The 26757-nt window shown below is 42.3% G+C and overlaps 1 protein-coding gene across 2 annotated transcripts in view; it reads right to left on the reverse strand.

The window, feature by feature from the left end:
- Positions 1-26757, reverse strand: part of FLT4 (fms related receptor tyrosine kinase 4) — a 226158-nt gene that overhangs the window by 78060 nt on the left and 121341 nt on the right. For both annotated transcript variants that reach the window (XM_044281120.1, XM_044281119.1), the window contains exon 3: positions 895-1163. In XM_044281120.1, the coding sequence (XP_044137055.1) occupies positions 895-1163 (269 nt within the window). The remainder of the gene's footprint in view (positions 1-894; positions 1164-26757) is intronic.

Below are 26757 nucleotides of genomic sequence, written 5' to 3' on the forward strand. Positions count from 1 at the left end.
CGGAGCGGCGCCCAGGCATACTAGTAAGTGCAGGGGGATCCCTGGGCGCCGCTCTGCCAACAGATAGAGTTAGTTTTTAGTTTGTATACGAGTGAAAGGTCCTCTTTAAATTACTAAAAGGTCATAAACAGTAATTTAAGCCATGTTCTTAAGATAAAATTGAGCTATAATCAGTGATTAGGAGGTCAGAGATCAGGGATAAGGAGCCATCAGCTTAGCTGAAACAGAGTGATCCTGCTACTAGAGAAACTCAAGGCGCACAAAGACAGTGGGTCAAAATTTTTAATAAAGACCAATTGAAAAAATATATTTTTAGCTTAAAATGAGTACAATTCAATAATAAAATATTGACAACAAAGGTGTATCTAGCCTTTAAGTATATCATCCGTGTGTTATCCATATGCTCAACCAACACCAGTTTCAGTTACACCAATGCAGCATGCACTATGTTGGTCCATTTTCTGTCCAAGATACATTTAAGTGTATAGGTGTTAAGAAAACAAAAAAAACACTGACCCATTCAGATGTCCACATGGAGCGACATATGTCTGTTTTTTGTGGACATAAGTCATAACGGCCATCTAAGTTAGGTACCAGTCAGTTTTTGTCTAAAATACACAAGCCGACTGCTACCTTTTTATAACAATACTGATCATAGAGCGTTCCTGGTATCAGTTACTTTCAGGAGCACTGTTAAACTAATGCTTGGGCATGGTGGCTAAATAAATGCAATTAGATATATCTTAGATGTAACACTCCATATTAGGTGGAAGATTATTATCTAGATAGCAGACATTCTGAATAATACTTGAAATATCTGAATATCTGAAAGTTATTTTTTTCATTGCTGGGAGTTTTGCCGCAGTTGCAACATATATTGCTATGCAACATTACCTCTTACAAAAATGTGGGTGCTGACAGCAGTGGTACCCTTGACCTTGGTGTTAATGTATCTGTAGTGGCAGCAGTAAGTGCCAGAATCAGTAGCCTGGGAACCGATTATTCTGAAGATCTTGCAATATGGTTTGGTTGATGTTCCTTGGCAATCCTCCACTGTAACACTGCGAGTGCTATTTACAATTACAATCACTTCGGAGTCCTTGTCATTCTTGTTGGATTCTACTATGCCTCTAGGCCATGTCCACTGCAGGGGCCACTGCCCCCTAAAAGGCAAAACAAGAGAAAACTTTACTTAGCATCACAGAATATCTTAGTTTTATGTATTTAGACAAAGAAACCCTCATACTGTGCTTTTTAATCCTAATGAGTCTGCTTGGTATTCTTGAAGTTTTGTGGAATGCAATAAATATTTTATTTAGAAAATACCCCTAAAACCTTGTAGTCTGTTTCCTGTAAGACTTTTCAGGTCTGGAGGCAAAATGAGATCCAGCATGATCCATAGTATTTTTGCCCCTTTGCTACTTCAAACTTTTTGGAAAATTAATCATTAGCATCGAGGAAGGGCCATGGGAGAGCTGACTTAGGTTTTTATAAAGGAATTTATGATATAAAGGGGTTATGCCATGATTGATGCAAAACATGAAAATGTCCTGTACATCACATGGATTCAAAAATCTCTCCATTCATTGCTCCTAATGTTCTGCTAGATTCTCTTCAGGCTGGTAGCGTAGGGCTGTGTCCTTTCTCAGGGGCATGTTTTTCTGTGGCAGCTCTCTGTAATTGTCACAGTTTCTAATACTCATTATGGCTGGTGGCAGTTGAAGGATGGAACTAAGCATGTGCGACCACCTAAGTAGGTGGATGCTACCATGCTTGAATTGTGTGAACACTGATTAAAAGTTTAAAGGGCATCTGTCAAAATAAGCAACCCTTTTAAACCAGCCATATAGCCTTGGTAGAGTTGATCATACTGACAAAAACGATACACTGATTATGTATTTCCATGGTCCCTAGAAAATAATGTTTTCATTGATATATGAATGAGCCTACTGGAGCACCGGGGGGCTGGCCTGAGTCCTCAGAGCACCAATTAGTAAAACTCCTACAGCTTTAGTCCATTCCCCCTTCCCCTGGATTGACAGGGCTAGACATCTCGTCTAGCTTTGTCTTCTTGTGCCTGCACCCTGCCTGCTGGGCTCAACGTTTGCACAGTGGAAATGCTACTGCTCTCCTTATGCATGTGTCGCATCTGCTGTTATCGACACTTGCTCATTTTGAATCTGTGCTGCTTGGAAAACAGCAGCAGGTCCACTGCGCAAGTGCTGAGACCGGGAGGCATGGTGCAGGTGCAAGAAGACAGGGCTAGATGCTGTGGGCCCTGTCAATAGATAGGAAGGGGGGAGAGACTTAAGCTGTAGAGTTGTTACTAACTGCTGCTTTGAGGGGTATGGCTAGCACCTCCGTGCTCCAGTAAGCTAAGTTACAGATCAATAAAAAATTTGCTTTTCTGGGGAAGGGAACCACAGACATAAGCAGGGTATCTTTTATGTCGTAAAAAATGCAACAGCACACTGCAAACCCCTCAAAAAATACAAAAAAGTATTCTAATGCTAATGCTATGCTTATTATGTAAATTAGAGATGCTTGGTAAATACATTTTGTGCAACATTTTTTGGGCCCGTCTGCCACACTTCAAGGCGATCTCAGTAAGACGGGAACCTAACACTAAATTCTACCTGTTATGTGCCATGATGGCTACCATACAATTCAGGGAGTGTAGGTTGCACATGCTGTGCCCACCTTAATTTTTGTCATCTTTAGTGCCAAAATGGCCTCCATTAAATCCAGGGAATGCAGGTACCAACATGCATGCTGAGCCCACTCTCTCTCACTCGCTGGAAGCCATTTGGCACCAGGAGAGGTATAGGGTGGACTCTCATTGCATTAGTTGGTGGCCATTTGGCCCCAGGAGAGGTGTGGAGTGGGCTCGGAATAATATTTGCCAAGCATCTCTAATTTGCATAATAAGCATAGCATTAGCATTAGAATACTTTGTTGTACTTTATTTGGTTTGCAGAGTGCTGTTGCATTGTATTTTTTACTTTGTGTTTTCAGCCACGGCAACGATCCCCTGTGCATTGGGATGTGCTGACTGCCCCCCCCCCCCTTTTTTTCTTTTATGTCAGCATGCTCAACCTTACCAGGCTATATGTCTGGTTTAATAGGGTTGCTCATGCTGACAGATCCTCACTAAAACTTACTCAGTGTTCAGGGAATTCAAGCTTGGTGGTTTAAATTATATACCACGTTCAGTAGGCTTGTGGTTACAGTCTCACACACACAGAGCACAATACTACAGTCTTTAAAGTGTAACTGTCTTTTCAGTTAATTTTTAATATAGTGTAGGGACAGGGGTGTTAAATATTTCTGTAATATACTTCATTAGTGAAATATGTTTCTTTGCACTAGAAAACAGGGTGTAAAGAGTCTTCTTAGCAAAGCTCTAGCTGAGTGTTGCTAAGGAAAGTCTGTCTTCAGTATTTTACTGAGCCCTGAAGATGCTCGTGTATAATATATAGAGGCATCCATCCTGCCTCTTGTCACTTTCTCCAGTCCCTGACTATGTACATGTGCCATATAACTGCCCTGAAATGTCCTGATCTCAGTTTTGTGCTGGACAATCACTCACAATATGTCTGTCTTAGGCTCAGGATATTTACAGACTTCCAGCTTTAGGTTCCGTGGACTGGTCTTTCCACATGTAATCATGTGTAACCCATTCCACAGCGACTCCCTTTATGTTACTTACAGTGCTCCAATAGTCCTGGCACCAGCTTACTCTCTTTTGCGCCTCTGTTGTGGGCCACTTTGTCACCGAAAGACCCCAACTGGCACAGAACCAGCAATTTTATGAGACCAACGCTACTCCCTCTGCTTTGAGGACCTGCGCTGAATGGTTCGTTCCTGCACACAATCCACTTATAAAACCATCATAAGTCAGCCAGGAAGAACCTGTCTCACAAATCTCCCTCAGAATGCACTCTTCTCATCAGATGTAGGTCAACTCCACTGTAAACCTTAGCCACCACCATCAACAGAAAAGTTGCAAATAAATATAATATACATTACAGTATACATAGTGAATGCATGTACCAAGTATGCATGTACCAAGTATGCATTTAGCATATGATAGATTGCCCAATTTAACAGCGTACAAGTGATTCTTAAATGTTCTTTTGGACATGACCACACATATACCTAAGTAGCATGGTACTCATCACCCTGTTTAGCTCCACATTATTTAGTGCCTTAAGCAAGAGAACAGAAGATCAAAGTGGCACGTTTATTAAGACCAGCGTTTTAGGTGCCAGTCTTAATAATCCCCTGCCCTGGCGGTGGATCGCTGACATTATATACGTAAAGTCGCCCTGCTTCTACATAACTTAGGCATATCCACCGCTGATTCTAAATGCAAGAGAGCTTCCTTGCTGGCTTACATTTAGACCACTTTCTACGCCCCCTGCCGGCCAGTCCCCATCCTCGCCCACCACATTCCCCTTTTTTAGACCTGGCATGAACAGTGAAGAAGTTGCAGATTGTGCCGCAACATGCCGTGCAACGGAATCTGCATCAGATATACACCACGAACATGGTGCATATCTGATCATAAATGACCCCAAAATGCCCAAAGCAGATGTGAATGAAGCCTTACAGCAATCTTTCCCTTACAGGAATGTATCACAGAAATAATAAACTACATAACCTGGCTTTCCTGTGAAAGAAAGCTTAACATATGCAACTATATACATTTCACATTTTGTAGCACAAGTGCAGAATTTCCAAAGTGGGTTTTTCCAAACCTTTCAGCACTTAAAATAGTTGCCACTACTCTTTCCTGGCACAAAGAAATGCCAAGAAGAAGTTAGAATTAGTTTTTTGCCAAATTGTATTATGGTCTCCAAGAGGGACCAGGAAAAAGCATTTAAATGTTGTATTCATTCATGTGCATTTATGATATCCATATGTTCTAAGTGTCTTTAGGGTGGAACCACTCTTTAAGCAGTAGAGACTATAAAAATACTTATGGAAAAAGTAGCTACACTGAAGTTGTCCTCAGTCCCCAAGTCATTCTGCGCCAATGATAAAAATGGATACGGCAATGTTCTTGGAATCCTATCCGAGCTCACACAGAGAGCTATGCTGAGTCAGTACTTTGTGGTTCCAGGATCATGTATCAATCATATCCTACAGATCTTACTCAAAATAAAGAGCACTCCATGCACTGGATGGGATCCTGATCTCTCCGCTTGATGAGTAATCATTATCTCTACCAGGCACCTGCACCACACTGCTTTCATAGTAACGGGGGTTAACTTCTCCGGGTGGTCTGCAGTTATGATATTGTTTGGCACAGCTGGACTTCATTAGAGAAGCAAGAGACAGCATGAAAAGCATCAAATTTGAATCAGAGTATGAATAAGGACTTGGAGGGGAGAGATGAGAAGCCTGGCTTCCTTCCACTTCAGCTTCTAAGTGGGGTGAAAGACAATATCTCAAGCCCCCTCGATTACAAATGAATATAATAAGGTCCCTAGGTTCCAGCTATGAGCTCCCCCTTCCAATAACAAACAATGTGTTGGAACAGGTTACGTGTGGATCTTAGAGATTGTACGAATAACACCCTTAGTGGCTGACAGACTTTGAGGAATGAAAGGTGAACATATCTGAACTGCAGATAATTTTCCAGTTCACTTTGGAGCATTGGACCCCACCCCTGTAAAGCAAAAAGTCCATCAAGCATGGAGAAAAAGTTGACAGAGGTACAGAAGATTAGAGGAATGCGCCACATGTATTGAGTTAAATTAAGAAGTGAGAACATTGTCAAAATCATATTAATGAACACAGAATGATGTCATATTATTCCCTGTTCTCCTACCAGTGCCTGCCTGTTGTCAGTACCTCCTTCAAGAACCTACTGGAAATTCCTCACTGGCTTGAGTTTTTTTTACTTACCGATCAAATCATACTTTAAACGACTACAAACAATAATGGTTTTATGAGGATGTGATGGTACAAGGGTAACATGCATGCTATGAACAACATGTGAGGTCTTATACATGGGCCAGACTATTGTTTTTGAGGGGGTTTACCATATTTATACAAGTTCATACTATTTAACTACAATGTTTATCAGGAAGAAGGCAAACACCCCCCCAATGAAGTCCTTTCCCGGCTCCAAGTGATACTTTGAGTGTAGCAACCAGAATAAATCACCTGATCAGCAAACCCATCTTCACTGATCGAGTACATCTACTGTAGCTTGTAATATTATTGCTTTTAAGATAGGTGTCCATCACCAAATTAACCATTGACTTGGTCAACAGTTTTCTGTTAGAGGGTGTTGTTAAAAATGGTGCAGAAATGTACCTTACATATACTGTATATCTTTGTATTTCCAGGGTTAGAGAACCCTAAGTAATGAGCAAAACAACAAGAAGAAACCATGGGGTGAATTTATCATGAGGGTAATATTTGAAGTCAGTTTTGCTTGATTCTGTGTGGTGTACATCTTGCTGAATTTTACTAAATTGCATGTTGTTTGTTAAATTTGGAGGATCTTTAAAAGGTGTTATCCAATCCCTATAATGCTGCCCAAAATGCCCGTGCCCCTCATACTGGTCATACTTACCCCTTTCCCCGACACCTGCATTGCTTCTGGTGCCTGCACAGCCGCTGCTGCATCTCTCTGTCATACAGATCAAAACATCCAGTGACGTGGGGGGAGGCAGCAAATAGCAGGCCGCAACAGGATTGAGCCTCCCTAGCATCGCGAGTGACGCTAGGGAGGCCTACTATTGGCTGCTCCCCCTGTCGCTGGATGTTTTGATCTGCGTGATGGGGAGATACAGCAGCGGTTGTGTGGGAATCAGAAGCGACACAGGTGTTGGGGAGCAGGGTAAGTATGACCAATATGAGGGGCCCGGGCATTAGGGGGTACATTATAGGGGTTGGATAACCACTTTAAGCCTTAGACCGCTTCCCTACAGTTGGTGTTTGGACAGTATTTTATCAGTGAGGTAAAACCAGGAGTGGAGGCTACAAAGAGATAATGTATAATGGAAAGATTTACACCAGTTTTTTTTTACCTGAACCTGGTTTTGGTTCACAATAACCTACCAAACAGTGGCTGTGTAAAAGCAGCCTAACACTTTTGTCTAGGAATGCTACTCCAGTTTTTCCAATTTATCCCCTGCTGGAGTTACTTTTTTTCAAACAACTTTTAAAAAAAAGTTACAGTGATAAATCTTTGGTTAAACTAATTAACATACATGACCACACCCACTTTTCCACCCACTTTTGTAAACTTTGGTGTGAAAATGAAAGAAGTCACAACATTTTTTGCACCGATAAACCCAATAACTTGCGAAAGCCTTATTTTGCAACTTTTTGAAGACACAAAGGTAATCACCAGGGGCAACCGATAAATATGTAGGTTTTTCGAATGGTGTATTTTAAGAAGTTTCCTAACAGTTTAATAAGAGCTCAAAATCTGTAATAATGGGTAATAATAACATCTATTTCTATTCGGCTGCCGATTTGGTTAATTTCGAGAGCGTGCGATAAAAAGCGCTTTGAGTCCCCCGGGAGAAAGGCGCTATATAAATACTAGTTAATATTATTATTATTATTATTAGATTACATATATTTAGGATTCCAAAAAACCCACTAGGTATCTGCTATTGGGTGAGCTGTTGTGCAACTTTTCTAGAAAACTCAAGCGAGACTTATGAGGTCCAGTCAATTATATTAAACTGAAATGTTTACTACTTGTTAAAGGGGCACTACCATAACAAATATTTGTTAATTTAATAATTGTTAATAAGTTGTATATTTTTTTTTACACAAAAAGGGGTAGATGATTGATTTTATAGATATAATTTTATGAAGTCACTCCATGTATTCTGCTTTGTGACCTGTTTCTTTAACTTCCTGCTTTGTTTGGAGTTTCAGCACAGCTAACAGCTTTGCTTGACTTTCTCAGTTAGACCATGAACTGTGGCCAGAGGGGAAAGATTAGTGACTCAATTAGAGCATCATACATTGCACTGATCAATGCAATGCTCTTCTGTGGACATGTTTATCTAGGCCTATTAAGAGAACAATAGAGCTGGCCTAATGTTACCCTAATTCTACTAATCTACTATTATACCAGCAAATAACATCTTCCCCTCACAGCAGCAGTAAAATAACAAAAAGGAGCACTATCTATATAGGAGTTTTATTACTCTGTGCTGATTCTTACAGAAGGACAATTGTTCTAAAAACAATTTTCTTTTTAATAAAATATATAGCCTCCTATGGCTCATATTTATTTTTCAGAAGGAAAGGGGCAAAGGGCAACTTGTAAAGGATTATAACCTTAATATATCCAGATTGTCTACCATCATCATTGCTGTAATCATTTAATTGGTGATCAACAATATTTTGAGCCATAAACTACAATCTGTATACAGATAATATACATTTAAGGGGTTATTCTATCATTAATGGGGAAAAACATTATATAATACATGACAATATCTTTCTAACAAAGCTAAAACCATCCTTGTACCTCACATGGATCCAAAGCTCCCATGATTCACTGCTCTGCTAGATAAATTTCAAGGTATAGGTCAGGGGGCATGTCCTTTCTCAGGGCACATGTCCCTTCAGCTTCAACTACAGTACAGACCAAAAGTTTGGACATACCTTCTCATTCAAAGAGTTTTCTTTATTTTCATGACTATGAAAATTGTAGATTCACACTGAAGGCATCAAAACGATGAATTAACACATGTGGAATTATATACATAACAAAAAAGTGTGAAACAACTGAAAATATGTCATATTCTAGGTTCTTCAAAGTAGCCACCTTTTGCTTTGATTACTGCTTTGCGCACTCTTGGCATTCTCTTGATGAGCTTCAAGAGGTAGTCACCCGAAATGGTTTTCACTTCACAGATGTGCCCTGTCAGCTTTAATAAGTGGGATTTCTTGCCTTATAAATGGGGTTGGGACCATCAGTTGCGTTGTGGAGAAGTCAGGTGGATACACACCTGATAGTCCTACTGAATAGACTGTTAGAATTTGTATTATGGCAAGAAAAAAGCAGCTAAGTAAAGAAAAACAAGTGGCCATCATTATTTTAAGAAATGAAGGTCAGTCAGTCCGAAAAATTGGGAAAACTTTGAAAGTGTCCCCAAGTGCAGTCACAAAAACCATCAAGCGCTACAAAGAAACTGGCTCACATGCGGACCACCCCAGGAAAGGAAGACCAAGAGTCACCTCTGCTGCGGAGGATAAGTTCATCCGAGTCACCAGCCTCAGAAATCACAGGTTAACAGCAGCTCAGATTAGAGACCAGGTCAATGCCACACAGAGTTCTAGCAGCAGACACATCTCTAGAACAACTGTTAAGAGGAGACTGTGTGAATCAGGCCTTCATGGTAGAATATCTGCTAGGAAACCACTGCTAAGGACAGGCAACAAGCAGAAGAGACTTGTTTGGGCTAAAGAACACAAGGAATGGACATTAGACCAGTGGAAATCTGTGCTTTGGTCTGATTAATCCAAATCTGAGATCTTTGGTTCCAACCACTGTGTCTTTGTGCGACGCAGAAAAGGTAAACGGATGGACTCTACATGCCTGGTTCCCACCATGAAGCATGAAGGAGGAGGTGTGATGGTGTGGGGGTGCTTTGCTGGTGACACTGTTGGGGATTTATTTAAAATTGAAGGCATGCTGAACCAGCATGGCTACCACAGCATCTTGCAGCGACATGCTATTCCGTCCGGTTTGCGTTTAGTTGGACTATCATTTATTTTTCAACAGGACAATGACCCCAAACACACCTCCAGGCTGTGTAAGGGCTATTTTACCATGAAGGAGAGTGATGGGGTGCTGCGCCAGATGACCTGGCCTCCACAGTCACCGGACCTGAATCCAATCGAGATGGTTTGGGGTGAGCTGGACCGCAGAGATAAGGCAAAAGGGCCAACAAGTGCTAAGCATCTCTGGGAACTCCTTCAAGACTGTTGGAAGACCATTTGAGGTGACTACCTCTTGAAGCTCATCAAGAGAATGCCAAGAGTGTGCAAAGCAGTAATCAAAGCAAAAGGTGGCTACTTTGAAGAACCTAGAATATGACATATTTTCAGTTGTTTCACACTTTTTTGTTATGTATATAATTCCACATGTGTTAATTCATAGTTTTGATGCCTTCAGTGTGAATCTACAATTTTCATAGTGTCGTGGAAATTTTTATTAGCATAGGATGACTATAGTGGACTTTCTCTTTAGGTTAGGAATGTTATGTAGGTTTATTTTGTATATGCCTCCCTGTGTAAGGTCGGACCGGATTACGGTTATAAAGGAGCGTGATCGGGTCACAACGTTACACGGGAAATTCTATAGATCAGCACTCGGGTTCCTGCCCCCCCATGTGAAAGCCGCCACCGTTGGTTTGAAGGGGATCTAATGGCTGCTGGCTCTGAGAGCAATGTTCTTAGTGAAAGCTGCCAGCGGATCCTCATCAGCAACGGTGGGGTATAGCACGCTGATGCCGGTCTCATTGAACCATGGGGGCCCCAACATGACAAAATATTGGTTGGTGGGACTGGTGGCCATGTGAATGCTATATCACCTTTCTTGGTCGACCCTGTTTTAAAAGACCTTCCTCAGGGACTGATCCCCCCTTTCGGAACAATGTCTAATAGAGGTTCACTTTGGGTCTGTAGGATATCTGTACCGAATTAAACAGATATTGTCCGATTAGGGCCATATCTGTTTAAATAAAAGGCTGATTCATTTAGAAGCATTTGCACGTGTCCTGGGTGTGGTAGTGGATGGTGAGAGTGTTTGAGCGCCACCCATCGGCACTCTCAGCCAGTGTGCAAATGTGTACCTTTCAGTTCTGAAATGTATTCCTATTGGTCAAGGCATGAGGTGGATTGTACCTGCCCATCTGTAATATTACTGGGCAGCCATGTGCCATGGAGGGCGGGGTTAGCCCAGTAAAAAGGTCTAACAAATGTTAAGAGACACAGAATTTCTTGGACACAAAGCAGACTGTACACGAGTCTTATTTCATCGGTGCTGGTTGCTTACACTTGCAAGTCTCCATATGTCTAAAAGAGCTAATAGTACTTCACAAGGATCAGGATCAGACGGTACCAGGTTTTAAAACTACCACTACAATAGTCATGAAAATAAAGAAAACTCTTTGAATGAGAAGGTGTGTCCAAACGTTTGGTCTGTACTGTATATACCCGGTAACTGTCACAGCTTCGAACAGAAGATAGGGCGGGTGGTAGCTGAAGAATGGAATTGAGCATTTGCATACACAGCAGTGAGGTGGACAGAGAAATAAGGGAAAGAACAAAAAAGCAGGTTGTGCTATACAGATAGATTTTATTAAACAACTGAGTAACTAGTTAAAATTTTATTTTCATACAGTTACATAAGTGTTCAGAGCCAGGACCTCGTTGGGACAATGCCATTGATACATTTTAATAAATAAAAGACATAAAATCATGATGTTCTCAATTTATCGCTACTTATTGTCATGCTCATACAGTCCTGATCAAAAGTTTAAGACCACTTGAAAAATGGCAAAAAATCATATTTAGCATGGCTGGATCTTAACAAGGTTCCAAGTAGAGCTTCAACATGCAACAAGAAGAAATGAGAGTGAGACAAAACATTTTTTCAGCATTCAATTTAATGAAAACAACGAATAAACTAAAACAGGCTGTTTTTCAGCTGATCAAAAGTTTAGGACCACATGCCTTTAAAAGGCCAAATCTGTGCAAAGATGTGGATTCATTGTCATTTTCTGTCAGGTAGTCACACATTGTGATGGAAAGGCAAAAAAACTCTCCCTTTTTGAACATGGTCGGGTTGTTGAACTACATAAGCAGGGTCTCTCACAGCGCGCCATTGCTGCTGAGGTGGGACGCAGTAAGACATTTCTTAAATTCTTAAATGATCCTGAGGGTTATGGAACAAAAAATTCAAGTGGAAGACCCATAAAAATGTCATCAGCACTGAGCCGGAGGATCCAATTGGCTGGCCGTCAAGACACTGGACGATCCTCGACCAGTGGCGTACTGCCAATATAGGCAGACCACGCCGTTGCTATGGGGCCCGCGGCACAGTGGGGCCCAGAGCGCATTGAAGGCCCCGCCCCCTTCTCCTATTCCGCACAGACAGTTTATTCATAGATAATATGGGCTGGCAATGAGGTGGCCCGTGGCCCGCCCACTTGTATTCTCCCTTGCCTCCCCCCTAATTGTACTGTACAATAAAGTTTATTGAAAGAAGGGAAAAAATATCACACGCGTCTTTTAGCCGGCTGGCCGCCCCGTTTCCTAAGTAACACTAAGTGCAAGTGCTGGAGGCTGCCGGATGTTTAAATTCAAAGTGAGGAGTGGACATGAGAGCGAGCGGCCGGGGACAGGACACCAGCGGTGACCGGTGAGGGGGAGGAACGTGTCTGACAGGGCACCCTGACTGCAGACCTTGGCGGTGGTCAGTGATGTTTTGTGCCTCCAAAGGGAGCTAGACGCATCTCCCAGAAGCTGCATGTAACGTTATGCATTTTACTATTTTAATGGTACTTCACACCACCGCCTATCCCATGACACCATGCGGTTTCTGCTGTGGTTTCTCATTCTGAGTGGCACCGTCCCGCTCTCCGTTTAGTCCCAGAGTGAGTATAAGATCCAGCTTCTACAGGTAGGCACCCAGCTTTCCCAGAGTCCTGAGTATGAGGCCCAGCTCCTACAGATAGGCACCCAGCTTTCCTAGGGTCCTGAGTATGAAATTCAGCTCCTACAGGTAGGCACCCAGCTTTCCTAGGGTCCTGAGTATGAAATTCAGCTCCTACAAGTAGGCACCCAGCTTTTCCTGAGTCCTGAGTATGAGGTCCAGCTCCTAGAGGCAGGCACCAAGCTTTCCTAGGGTCCTGAATATAATATCCAGCTCCTAGAGGAAGGCACCCAGCTTTCCCAGGGCCCTGAGTGTGGAGAAGAGGGGAGGAATCTGAAACCTCCAGGACTCCAGCTGCTTTGAAACTATAACTCCCAGCATGCCCTGACTACAGTTCATTGTCGATTAGTTGCTGTGCCACTGTAAGAAATAAAAATATAGTTTTTTATAAAGCAATATGGTTTTTTAAGAAGGTTTTTCTTATCAGAGTACTCAATTAATTGGTAGAATACTCGATTGCTAAAATACGGTAATCGTTTACTGCAGCCCTACCCACGACGGGCCAGGGGTGGGTAGTGGGCGGGGTTAGGGGGCCCAATTCAGATTCTTGCTATGGGGCCCAGTGATTTCTATGTAGGCCCCTGTCCTCGACCCAAATTAAGGCCCTTACTGGTGCTGACTGCAGCCCCATAACCATCAGACTGCATCTGAGACAAAACATCTTCAAAAACCTCGTCTCCTTGAACGCCACAGAACTGCTTGTTTGGACTTTGCAAGAGAGTACCAAACATGGGACATTTAAAGTTGGAAGAAAGTTTTATTCTCTGTTGAGAAAAAATGTGACCTTAGTAGTCCTGATGGTTACTGGCATGACAAGCAGATCCCACATGAGATGTTTTCTACGCACCACAGTGGAGGGGGCGCCATAATGGTATGGGGTGCTTTTTCCTTCAGTGGAACAATGGAGCTTCAGGAAGTGCAGGGGCGTCAAATGGCCGCTGGCTATGTCCAGATGTTGCAGAGAGCATTCCTCATGACTGAGGGCCCTCGTCTGTGTGGTAACGACTGGGTTTTTCAACAGGACAACGCTACAGTACACAATGCCCCCAGGACAAGGGACTTCTTCCAGGAGAATAACATCACTCTTTTGGCCCATCCTGCGTGTTCCCCTGATCTAAATCCAATTGAGATCCAGACAGCAGATGGCCTTCGTCCGGCCGTCTTCACCACTTGGAGAAATATTCCCACTCACCTCATGAAAATGCTTGCATCAAGCATGCCGAAATGAATTTTTGAAGTGATAAACAATAACGGCGGAGATACTTATTACTGAGTTAATGCTTGGAGGTTGGATTTCTGTTTTGGGGGGTTCAGTTTTCATTAAATTGAATACTCAAAAAATGTTTTGTCTCACTCCCATTTGTTGCATGTTGAAGCTCTACTTGGAACCTTGTTAAGATCCAGCCATGCTAAATATGATTTTTTGCCATTTTTTAAGTGGTCTTAAACTTTTGATCAGGACTGTATTAGTAAAGTAAATCCAATCTTTGCATTTTACTTTCAACACACTTTGCATAAATCAATAGTAAAAGTGAATATAGGAAACTTACTAACATATTATATAAGAGAAAAATGCCACTTTCTTCACTTATGAGCCACTCCCCACCCCCCAATTATTAACCCTTAATTCAGTGCTAAAATCCATTTTGAGAGACAAGATGGACTACGGTATCATCTCACTTAGGGACCAGGTTACACGCTGCCCATAGAGTCTATGTAGATAAGAATGGAGAGGTGCTGTTGGAGGGTGACAGAGGCAGAGACACATAAAAAAAGCTTCTACTGAGTTTTTCAAGCAGGTGCTGGATTCACAGCTACACTTTTCCTTATTGCTGCCGCTGCATTTGATGTGATGCAGAGAGATAGGGAAGCAGAATCTCCCCTCCTGTATGTGTCTTGTGTTTAGGAGACATCATAGCAGCCATAAATGCAAGATACAAGTCATATACTGGCCAGTCAGGCCCAATAGTGTGTATGCACAACAGCTTACCCTGAAAAGTCACCTGAAATGAGGGGCATGTTTTAAATGCAAAAATCCATTCATGCCCACTGATTAAAATAAACTATGTGACTGTAATATCTTAAAAGGGTTGTGGCATTTATCATGTAGAGAAAGTTAATACAAGGCACTTACTAATGTATAGTGATTGTCCATATTGTTTCCTTTGCTGGCTTGATTCATTTTTCCATCATATTATACACTGCTCGTTTTGAGGGGTTATGAACACCCTGCAATCCAGCAGTGGTGGCTGTGCTTGCACACTATAGGAAAAAGCAGCGGCCTGTCTGGTGGCCAGAACCATGGGCGTGCACATAGCTACGCATGCACAGCAGCTCATGTCCCAGCCACTTTATATCTGTGCTGTAGTTATGGTCATAAACCCCTAGAAACGAGCAGTGTATAATGTGATGGATAAATGAATCAAGCCAGCAAAGGAGGTAATATGGATAATAATAATACATTAGTAAGTTCCTTGTATTAACTTTCTCTACATGATAAATGCCATTTGCAACCCCTTTAATAATGCTTTACAGCTCTTGGCATAAATGTATGGTGAATGATGGCAAAGTTCTAAAAAAATTTTTACATTTGGCAAATATACAGTATGAAAGCCTCAACATATCTTCTGAACAAATCTTGTGGTTTGGACATTTTAGCTGCCAGTTCTTAATGGTTATTCAGAATAAAGGCATAGAAATCTTCCTATATTCACCACTTTGTGTAGTCAGTGATTTTCATTCTATTCATTATGGAATTATGGGACCATGATACTAAGATATGCAGTGTTAGGTTTCATGCGCATGGCTGTGTTATGGCTGTGATACATACAAGAAGGTACGTAACAAGTGTGGACCATTCCATATAAATCCATAGAAAAAAGCATTTTGACTAGCATGTTCCATCGGATCTTTGTTCCTTCACCATGTGGAATATCATGATATGATTTAAGAAAGTATGCTAGGCTTAACTTTAAATAGGGCAAACAATTTCCATAACAGCTGGTAACCCTTAAGAAAGAGCAAACGATATAGAATAATCAAAGTAACATATATATATATATATATATATATATATATATATATATATAAAAACTGTCATATTGTGTGGTCCATACAAAGCTACAATTATCGCAACACATGTATAAACAAGCCCGGTGACTGACAGCTAACTCTGCATGACTGAGCCCAGAGATTGATCTGTCAATATGTAAGTAGGACCCCCAACGTGACTCATAACCATGGAATTAGCTGAACCCCTTAAGGATCAGCCAATTTTTCCATCGTTGCATTCCAAAAGCCATAATGTTCTTACTTTTTTGTTGACGTAGCCGTATAAGGACTTGTTTCTCTGCAGGATGAGTTGTATTTTTCAGTGGCATCATTTTGGGCTGTATATCACTTATTGAAATATTGACTTATTACTTATTTTGTTTAACCCTTTCTACCTGAGAGGCTTTTTTGTTTTTGTTTTTTGGGCTCTCTGCCTTCTCAGAGCCATAACTTTTTTATTTTTACGTTCACATAGCTGTATGAGCTTGTTTTTTGCAGGACAAGTTGTACTCTCCAATGCCACCATTTAGTATTGCATATGATGCAGTGGGAAGCATGAAAAAAAAATCCAAATGGGGTGTTATTGGACAAAAAATTTCACCACAGTTTTACAGATTTTCTGCGGTGTGTACAACTTAATATAATTTTTTTTTGTGGGAAATGAAACAATCAAAAACTACGAATCGGCCATTTTCCGTTCTGCCGTATGGGGAAAAAATATTTATATTTTTATAGTATGGGCATTTTTGCCCATGGCAATAACCATGGTGCTTATTTTTATTTTATTTTTTGGGGAAAAGGTGGTGATTTGAATTTTTATATTTTTACAATTGTTTTATTTTTAAAAACGTCATTTATTTATTGTTTTTACAGTTTTTTACAGTTCCCATAGGGAACTATAACAAGCAATCATTAGATTACTGTTCTCATAGACTCTAATGCATGAGTCTATGAGAAATTTACTAGTCTCTTAAAGGGCTTCTGTCACCCCACTAAACCTTTTTTTTTTTTTTTTGGTTTACTTATAATCCCTATAGTGCGATTTCTGCATACATAAGCTAAATAATCATTTCGGTCCAGTAGAATTTGCTAAAAACGTAATTTAAAAATATGCAAATTACCTTGCAACCAGCAAGTAGGGCCGCTACTTGCTGGTAGCAGCCGCATCCTCCGATCCTAAAGACGCCCCCTCCGCATGTTGATTGACAGGGCCAGGGAACGGGATCGTCCTCTGCTGGCCCTATTTGAATTCAAAATATCACGCCTGCGCCGTACCTGTCTTCAATCTGCGCAGGTGCACTGAGAGGCGGCCGCTCGCTCGGCCGCTCCATCCTCAATGCGCCTGCGCCGGGTGTAGATGTGACGTCATCAACGCAGGCGCATTGAGGATGGAGCAGCCGAGCGAGCGGCTGCCTCTCAGTGCGCCTGCGCCGATTGAAGACAGGTACGGTGCAGGCGCGATATTTTGAATTCAAACAGGGCCAGCAGAGGACGATCCTGTTCCCTGGCCCTGTCAATCAACATGCGGAGGGGGCGTCTTTAAGATCGGAGGATGCGGCGGCTACCAGCAAGTAGCCGCCCTACTTGCTGGTAGCAAGGTAATTTGCATATTTTAAAATTACATTTTTAACAAATTCGACTGGACCGAAATGATTATTTAGCTTATGCATGCAGAAATCGCACTATAAGGATTATAAGTAAACCCCCAAAAAAAACTGTTTAGTGGGGTGACAGAAGCCCTTTAAGGAGCCTTGCTACAGACAGGGGCTCCATAGGAAACACTATGCAGCAGACTCTTGTCATTCTCTATGAAAAGGGCTGCTGCATACAAGCTCTGACTCCTTCAATCTCTGCCAGAGGGAGCCAAAACATAGTCATAGCCATGGTCAGACCACGTCATCAGAAGTGTTTAATGTCCACGACCGGCATTATCGCCGGTCGCGGACATAAACTGTGGGTGTCTGCTGGATGATAGGTCATCAGTATCTGATCGTTAGGAGTCCGACACCTGGGACTCCTGCTGTTCAGCTGTTTTAGAAGCCACTGGCACTCCTGTGAGCACTGTGATCTTCTTGCAGCTTACCAATCACAGCGACAAACATCGTATAGCAGCTATGCTTGTTATTTAAGCTGATCAGCGGGGGTCCTGGTTATCGGACCCCCACCGATCATATACTGATGACTTATGCTGAGGATAGGTCATCAGTGTCAAAATCTCAGAAAACCCATTTAACAACGTACAGTTATTAAATTTTGCGCAAAGAGTTAAGTAAATAACTAACAAGTTTCAATTTTTTTTTTCTTTAAGGCTTTACATAAATCTGCTCAGCGCCTTCTGCTCAATAACATGTTGCCTGAGGTTGTACTGCATTTTCAATGTGTAAGTTCCCATTTTTTAAATAATGGGGACAATGGAGAGATCATTCCTTTAAAGTACTGGTGCACCTAGGGGGGTATTCAGTGCTTCAGATAGTGTGAGAGTTCAGCACAGGGCAATATGGAAGTGTATGTTCCCAAAGTTTCTGGACAATGAATTCAAAAAATAAAATCAATGTTTAGGTCTTTTTCCAATTTTCTGGAATTGGGTATTTGGGTATGATCAATCAGAGAGGTAATGGGACCCAGTCTGGAAGATATTTGGCATTTTGTAATGTCCCTGCCCAGAATCTCAGAGCTGTAGCAAACGCTAACTTGACTCTTACTAATTCAATTAACAGACACTAAATAAATAACACCATATCAGCATGGCTTCATGAGGGATCGGTCATGTCAAACTAATTTAATCAGTTTCTATGAGGAGGTAAGTTCTAGACTTGACAGCGGCGAATCAATGGATGTCGTATATCTGGACTTCTCCAAAGCATTTGACACTGTACCACATAAAAGGTTAGTATATAAAATGAGAATGCTCGGACTGGGAGAAAATGTCTGTATGTGGGTAAGTAACGGCTCAGTGATAGAAAACAGAGGGTGGTTATTAACGGTACACACTCAGATTGGGTCACTGTCACTAGTGGGGTACCTCAGGGGTCAGTATTGGGCCCTATTCTCTTCAATATATTTATTAATGATCTTGTAGAAGGCTTGCACAGTAAAATATCAATTTTTGCAGATGACACTAAACTGTGTAAAGTAATTGACGCGGAAGAGGACAGTATACTGCTACAGAGGGATCTGGATAGATTAGTGTCTTGGGCAGATAAGTGGCAGATGAGGTTTAACACTGACAAATGTAAGGTTATGCACATGGGAAGGAATAATGGCAGTTACCCGTACATACTAAATGGTAAAACACTCAGTAACACTGACATGGAAAAGGATCTAGGAATTTTAGAGGACAGCAAACTAAGGCTACTTTCACACTTGCGTTCGGAGCGGATCCGTCTGGTATCTGTACAGACGGATCCGCTCCTATAATGCAAACAATGGTATCCATTCAGAACGGAACCGTTTGCATTATATTTCAGAAAAAAGTCTAAGTGTAATTTGTATTCAGACGGATCCATCCAGACTTTGCATTGAAAGTCAATGGGGGACGGATCCGTTTGAAAATTGCACCATATTGTGTCACCTTCAAACGGATCCCCCCTCATTGACTTCCATTGTAACTCTGGACGGATCCGTTTGCCTCCGCACGCTGAGCGGAGTGGAAGCCAAGCGGAGCCATACTGATGCATTCTGAGCGGATGCGCATCCACTCAGAATGCATTAGGGCTGGACGGATCCCTTCGGGGCCGCTTGTGAGAGCCTTCATATGGAACTCACAAGCGGAGCCCCGAACGCTAGTGTGAAAGTAGCCTTAGCAGTAGAAACCAGTGTCAGGTTGCTGTTGCCAAGGCCAATACGATAATGGATTGCATCAAAAGGGGCATAGATGCCCGTGATGAGAACATAGTCCTACCACTTTACATATCGCTAGTCAGACCACACATGGAGTACTGTGTACAGTTCTGGGCTCCTGTGCACAAGGCAGACATAGCAGAGCTGGAGAGGGTTCAGAGGAGGTCAACTAAAGTAATTAGGGGAATGAGTACCCTGAAAGATTATCAAAGGGGGGAGATTTAATTACTATGTATAAATATATCAGGGGTCAGTACAGAGATCTATCCCATCATCTATTTTCCCCAGGACTGTGAAGAGGGGACATCCTCTGCGCCTGGAGGAAAGAAGGTTTGTACACAAACATAGAAGAGGATTCTTGACGGTAAGAGCAGTGAGACTATGGAACTCTCTGCCTGAGGAGGTGGTGGTGGTGAGTACAACAAAGGAATTCAAGAGGGGCCTGGATGTATTTCTGGAGTGTAATAATATGACAGGCTATAGCTACTAGAGAGGGGTCGTTGATCCAGGGAGTTATTCTGATTGCCTGATTGGAGTCGGGAAGGAATTTTTTCCCTCATAAGTGGGAAAAATTGGCTTCGACCTCATAGAGTTTTTTTTGCCTTCCTCTGGATCAACTTGCAGGATAACAGGCCGAACTGGATGGACAGATGTTTTTTTTCAGCCTTATATACTATGTTACTATGTTAAAGTGACAGCATCACAAAAGCCATTGAAAAAACACTAGTTAAGGTTTGTTGCAGACTGTGAAAAATTTATAAATTTACATTTCAGGGGGAAGTATAATTACATGATGGTCACAAGCTGGACTCCTCTTTATACAGCAGAAATGTATGGTTCCCATAGCCGTTAATTGGCATAATACACTGTTTCATTAATTAACTTTTGCACTTATTTCTAATTTCATTATTTATGCCTCTATGTGAACCAGAGAATATCTACATGCAGTTAAGTAGTTAAAGAGAATAGAGTCATAAAAAGGTATTCACAGAGTTCAGACCTAATTCTCTGAGTTGATGAGTTCCGAAAAGTCAACTTTTCAATGCTCGGTATATCCAGCGTTATATTTCCAAAGAAAACTGGGAATGGTTTCAAATTCATTTCATTACAGAGTTGGAAAAACAGTACCCTCCACCTTGGATCTTGGACAGGCATAAGTGATTAGTGAAGTATTTTTTTCTTTTCATTTTCTTTTCTCTGGGATATTAAATCCTGAGGCTAGGATCAAGAACCAATGAAGGGAGAATGAGTCTACTGAAAAACAACTGGTGCACCTGAAGTTCATGTTTAGTAAAGGCCTTACAATTTCAAAAACAATTTACACTGGTATAGTATAGATGGATTGGGAGATGAACCTGTCAATGGAATGGTGACTCTTAAAGTGAATGTCTACGATTCAAAACCATTGTGCTTTTTTGTTACCCAAATACTGTAGGCTAAAAATGTTGTGCTGATTAACTTCATATCTTTATAGTGACCGGCGCTCAGTTATCCAAATTACATACAGTGAAATCATATAAGTACTAACAGTGTCTACTGGTATACAGGACTTACAGTAAGGTTGAATTGCACAACTGGATGGTCACAAGAAGTGTATATGAATCATGTATCGACAATGACAAACAACAATGTACTGAAATAAACTCAATGATTGATGACAGGAACTGAATGAATGATAGCCATGGATGGAGGAGATGGAAGTCTGGCAATGGAGCAGGTGGGAGATAGTATGGCACACAGGTTGAGACAGTGAACAGTAATAAGGATACACTGAACTGACCCTACTCTGAAATACAACCCAGCAAAGTTGAGAATGGTGTGCTGCCAGGCGCAAAAGGATCACATCAACTGTTATGCGATCAATGACAATTGATGTGGTCCTCAACTCTAGTTATCACCTTGGAAGACTGGGCACCTTACTGCGGCTGCATCCCATACAACCTTTGCGATCCTGATACACATACATTCGAGTTGTGCCTAATTGAGCACAACCTATACAGGTAACCCTCCAATTTATGGGGGTCTGATTATACATGGTCCTGACATACTCACCCTATAGTGCGCTTCTTATTTCTGTTCTAACCCTATCAGAATCTTCCTTTCTTCTGTTTGGGATACAACCCAGCAAGACAGCCAAGACAAATCAAAAATCAACTCAACAAACAGACAAACTTCAGTGCTGACACAATGGAGGACCACAGGTCTCAAGATGTGCAGATACAACACAACAGATAAGAACAAGGTATTGGATCTTGAAAAGCACAGAGCATACACTACCCCGAGCAACTAGAAAAGCAAAAGGGTCTGGGCTTTTAAGGGCTAAAAAATCACTAGATCAATTCCAAACAGACCAGGCTAAGCTAGGAGATAACCTAACCCAGAATCAGATGCTAGTAAACAGGTGGACACGAAGCAACAGAGCAATTCCTGTTCCTCATAACTGTCTATACATTGGATTTTATTACCAAGAAATTTGCACAGAATTTTGGATCTAAAAATATCATGATGACAACAGGTGGAAATTGAATTTAAAGCTTGTTCACACAAGTGCACATGCTACTTCATCTCTTGTTGACACTGGCTTTTTAGAGGCCACATGGTTGTCCAATGACTATAATGGTTTCAGGGTTGTCCACTGACTATAATGGTTTCATGGTTATCCACTGACTATAATGGTCCAGCTATTTTTTCAATTTTTTTTTAAATATTGGATTTTTTTTATACATAAAGGTGAAATATCTCTTCTCAAATTTACCACTGTCATAAAGTACAATGTGACATGAGAAAATAATCTCAGAATGGCTTGGATAAGTAAAAGCGTTCCAAAATGATTACCACATAAAGTGACACATGTCATATTTGCAAAAAATGGATGTGTCCTCAAGGGGTTAATAAACATTCATTTCGGCTTCCTTCTTGTGATATATTCGGGGGTTCTAGTGACCCAAACATGAAATTCAAGCTTGTGTTCTGCATGATCACAATAGAGATTTGATACTAACCACCTCCACCAATCTACTGTATATATATGAAGAAGGACGTACAGGGAGGAACAGAAGTATTTGAACACCCTGCGATTTTGCAAGTTCTCCCACTTAGAATTCATGGAGGGGTCTGAAATTCACATTGTAGGTGCATTCCCACTCTGAGAGACAGAATTAAAAATAAAAATCAGGAAATCACATTGTATGATTTTTAAAGAATTAATTTGTCTTGCACTGCTGAACATAAGTATTTGAACACCTGAGAAACAGCTAGAATTCTGGCTCTCAAAGACCTGTTACTGTGCCTTTAAAAAGTCCACCTCTACTCCACTCATTAATCTAACTTAGCAGCACCTGTCTGAACTCTTTAAAGACACCTGTCCACCCCACAGTCAGTCAGACGCCAACTACTACCATGGGCAAGACCAAAGAGCTGTCAAAAGACACCACAGACAAAATTGTGGACCTCCACAAGGCTGGAAAGGGCTACGGGGCAATTGCTAAGCAGCTTAGTGAAAATAGATCAACTGTTGGAGCAATTGTTAGAAAATGGAAGAGGCTAAAGACGACTGTCAGTCTCCCTCGGACTGGGGCTCCATGCAAGATCTCACCTCGTGGGGTATCACTGATGATAAGAAAGGTGAGGAATCAGCCCAGAACTACAAGGGAGGAGCTGGTCAATAACATGAAGAGAGCTTGGACCACAGTTTTAAAGGTCACTTTCGGTAGAACACTACGCCGTCATGGTTTCAAATCTTGCATTGTACCGAAGGTTCCCCTGCTCAAGTCATCACATGTCCAGGCCTGTCTGAAGTTTGCCAATGACCATCTGCATGATCCAGAGGAGACATGGGAGAAAGTCATGTGGTCAGATCAGGGCTGGTGCAAGGATTTTTGCCACCCTAGGCGAAAGCTAATTTTGCCGCCCCCTTGACTCTGCCCATTGACCACACCCTTTTACCCGCCCCTTTTTCAGCCACCATGGTCGCGTACCCTGTGCCAGTATGACTATGGTCATGTATATATAATATTCAGCCATTGTCTGCCACCTAGTACCATCCCAGTGATGCCAATGACTCTGCGCTGTTCAGCAGGTTGGCACACCAAACACGAGCAGTGCCACCTATTCACTGCCAGGCACCATTCAAACACTGTCTGAAATCCTGTGCCACCAGGGCAACATAAAACAGTATGCTGCCTTGTGCCCTCTGCCACTCTGGCACTGTCCTGCACCCTGTACCATTCATAGCCCTTTAGACAGTCTGTGCCACCTATTAGGCTCCATGTGCCACTGCTGGGCACCCTGTGCCAGTCAGAATCTATGGCCCCTAGTCAAACAGCAGGTGTGCCCTGACCCCTGTACACAAGTGTGTGCCACCCTGCTGCTAGTCACTGTCCTGAAGCCTCTGACACCCTAGTGCAGGTTGTCAGAGTGCAGTTGCCAGGGGTGCTCACCAGGTTCTGCTCCTCGCTGTGCTCCAGGTTCACCTTGCCTTGGCTCTTGCCAAGATCATGTGTCTTCGGCACGTGATCCCGCGAGACCCACCTCTGGGATCAAGTGCCTCTCTCCTCACCCCTCCATGTGCCAGTATCATGGCGCCAATAACCCCCCCTCCCCCATGGCACAGTAAAGTAACAGTCCGGTATTTAAAAAAAAAAATATTAACTTTTATACCTACCTCCATGTCAGCCTCTTGTGTTGAAGATTTGGCGCTCGTGTTCTTATTTAGCTTGTCTTTCAGAAAAGTTTATGCTGGGTTTCGAACCCATGACCTTCTGTATCAGAGGCAATTACCCACACAGCTATGAGAGCTGTATAGCCAGTCATTTAAAAAAAATATATAAGACTTCTACTGTAGATAACTTTGATACCTAGTGTACATCCATACACATGACAGCTGCCCCAGTACACTGTGTATGGATGTAGCAGTGTTGGGTGTGTTGGGGAAGCTGTAGTGTGTATGGATGTACACTAGGTATCAAAGTTATCTACAGTAGAAGTGTTATTTATTTATTTATTTATTTTTAAGTAACTGGCTGTGTTGGAAAATGCCTTGCCTCTCATGTGAAAGGTCGTGAGTTCGAATCCCAGGAGATTTTCTGAAAGACAGACTGATTTAAATACACCAGGGTCTCATAGCTGTGTGTCTGAATGAACTCATGCTCGCACTCGCAGCGCATCCAGCCGGCAAGTACAGGAACAGAAGGCATCAAGGAGATGATGTCAGATGATTCACAAGTAGAGGGCGGGGCGCAGGCGGTGTCCGGGTGCTACTGCTTGGGATTTGGACTCCAAAGTGCGCTCTATGCGGTGGCCTACTCTGCTTATGGGTGGCGCCGGCCCTGGGTGTTTGGAGGAAAAAGAACACCATCCCTACTGTGAAGCATGGGGGTGGTAACATCATGCTTTGGGGGTGCTTTTCTGCGAAGGGGACAGGGTGACTGCACTGTATTAAGGAGAGGATGAATGGGGCCATTTATTGTGAGATTTTGAGCAACAACCTCCTACCCTCAGTCAGAGCATTGAAGATGGGTCGTTGCTGGGTCTTCCAACATGACAACAACCCAAAGCCAGGATAACCAAGGAGTGGCTCCGTAAGAAGCATATCAAGGTTCTGGAGTGGCCTAGTCAGTCTCCAGACCTAAATTCAATAGAACATCTTTGGAGGGAGCTGAAACGTTGTGTTGCTCAGCGACAGCACCAAAACCTGACAGATCGAGTGGAGGAGTGAGCCAAAATCCCTGTTGCAGTGTGTGCAAACCATGGTCAAGAACTACAGGAAACGTTTGATCTCTGTGCAAGACAAATAAATTCTTTAAAAATCATACAATGTGATTTCCTGATTTTTTATTTTTTTCATTCTGTCTCTCAATGTGAATTTCAGACTCCTCCATGATTTCTAAGTGGGAGAACTTGCAAAATCGCAGGGTGTTCAAATACTTCTGTTCCTCTATGTATGTTCCGCGATCACTCAAAAACGCAACCATCGATTTCAACGAAACTTGGTATACACATCCCTTGCTACCTGGAAAGAAATCTTGTGGGGGGGGGGGTCACAGCTCTCTAGGATGTAATGTTCCTGAGATATTCCCAAAAAATTACCTGCATTAGCCAATACAAGCCTGCAAGTCTTTCTCTTCATATCCCAACTGCCATACGCACGGTCACATGTCCCTTATCAGCCAATAGAAGCTCGCAGGCCTTAGTCTCCACATACATACAGTTTTACTCCAGGTTTCCATAACAACCCAGCCATTTTTCTTCACTGCTGTAGGTCAGCTTTAGGCTAGGGCTACACTGCTACATGTGCTGCTCTACATAGATGTTGCACCAATGTGGCGAGATAATTTTTATAAGGATAGTCTATAGTGTTGCACTGCGACAGGTGACATGCTGCGACTGCGACAATTCGCAGAAAAATACATCTCGGATGGATTTTTTGCAACTGTCATGTCGCAGTCGCAGCATGTCACATGTTGCAGTGCGACACCATTATTAAATTTGTTGAAACAAAATGTTGCGCGACACATGTCGTCATGTAGCCCTAGCATTAAAGGGGCAGGGTTCTGTGGAGGTCACTGTTAAAGGGGCGGGCACTGTGGCAGGCCACTGTTAAGGGGCAGGGGCCACTATTAAAGGGGCAACTGCTGTGTAGGTCACTGTTAAGACAGCAGGGTACTGTGAGGTCACTGTTAAGGCAACAGGGTACTGTGGAGGTCACTGTTTAAGGGGCAGGCCCCTGAGGAGGTCACTGTCAAGGGAGTGGGGTGCTGTGAAACTCACTGTTAGAGGGAAAGGCTGCTGTGAAATTCAAAGTTAAGAGGATGGGCTGTTGTGGAGGTCCCATTTTAAAGTGGCGGGGGACTGTGAGGGGTCAGTGTTAAGGGGTAGGGGGGCTGTGGAGCTCACTGTTAAAGGGATGGGGTGCTGTAGAGGTCACTGTTATGGGTGATACTGTCGATATCTTTTAACGACACACACAAACATGAAATTAAATAGATGAAATATACCCGAGCGAAGCCGGGTCCTTCTGCTGTAATGATAATAAAGTATCCTGCACAAGGAACAGTTGAGCTGTGATTCATTACTCATTACTGCTGAACTGTCATTTCATTTCAACTATCCATGGTCTAATTTAAAATTATACATATCACATTTTACTTTATTGCCAT

This window comes from Bufo gargarizans, chromosome 2 (assembly GCF_014858855.1).
Source record: "Bufo gargarizans isolate SCDJY-AF-19 chromosome 2, ASM1485885v1, whole genome shotgun sequence".
In the NCBI taxonomy this organism is placed as follows: Eukaryota; Metazoa; Chordata; class Amphibia; order Anura; family Bufonidae; genus Bufo; species Bufo gargarizans.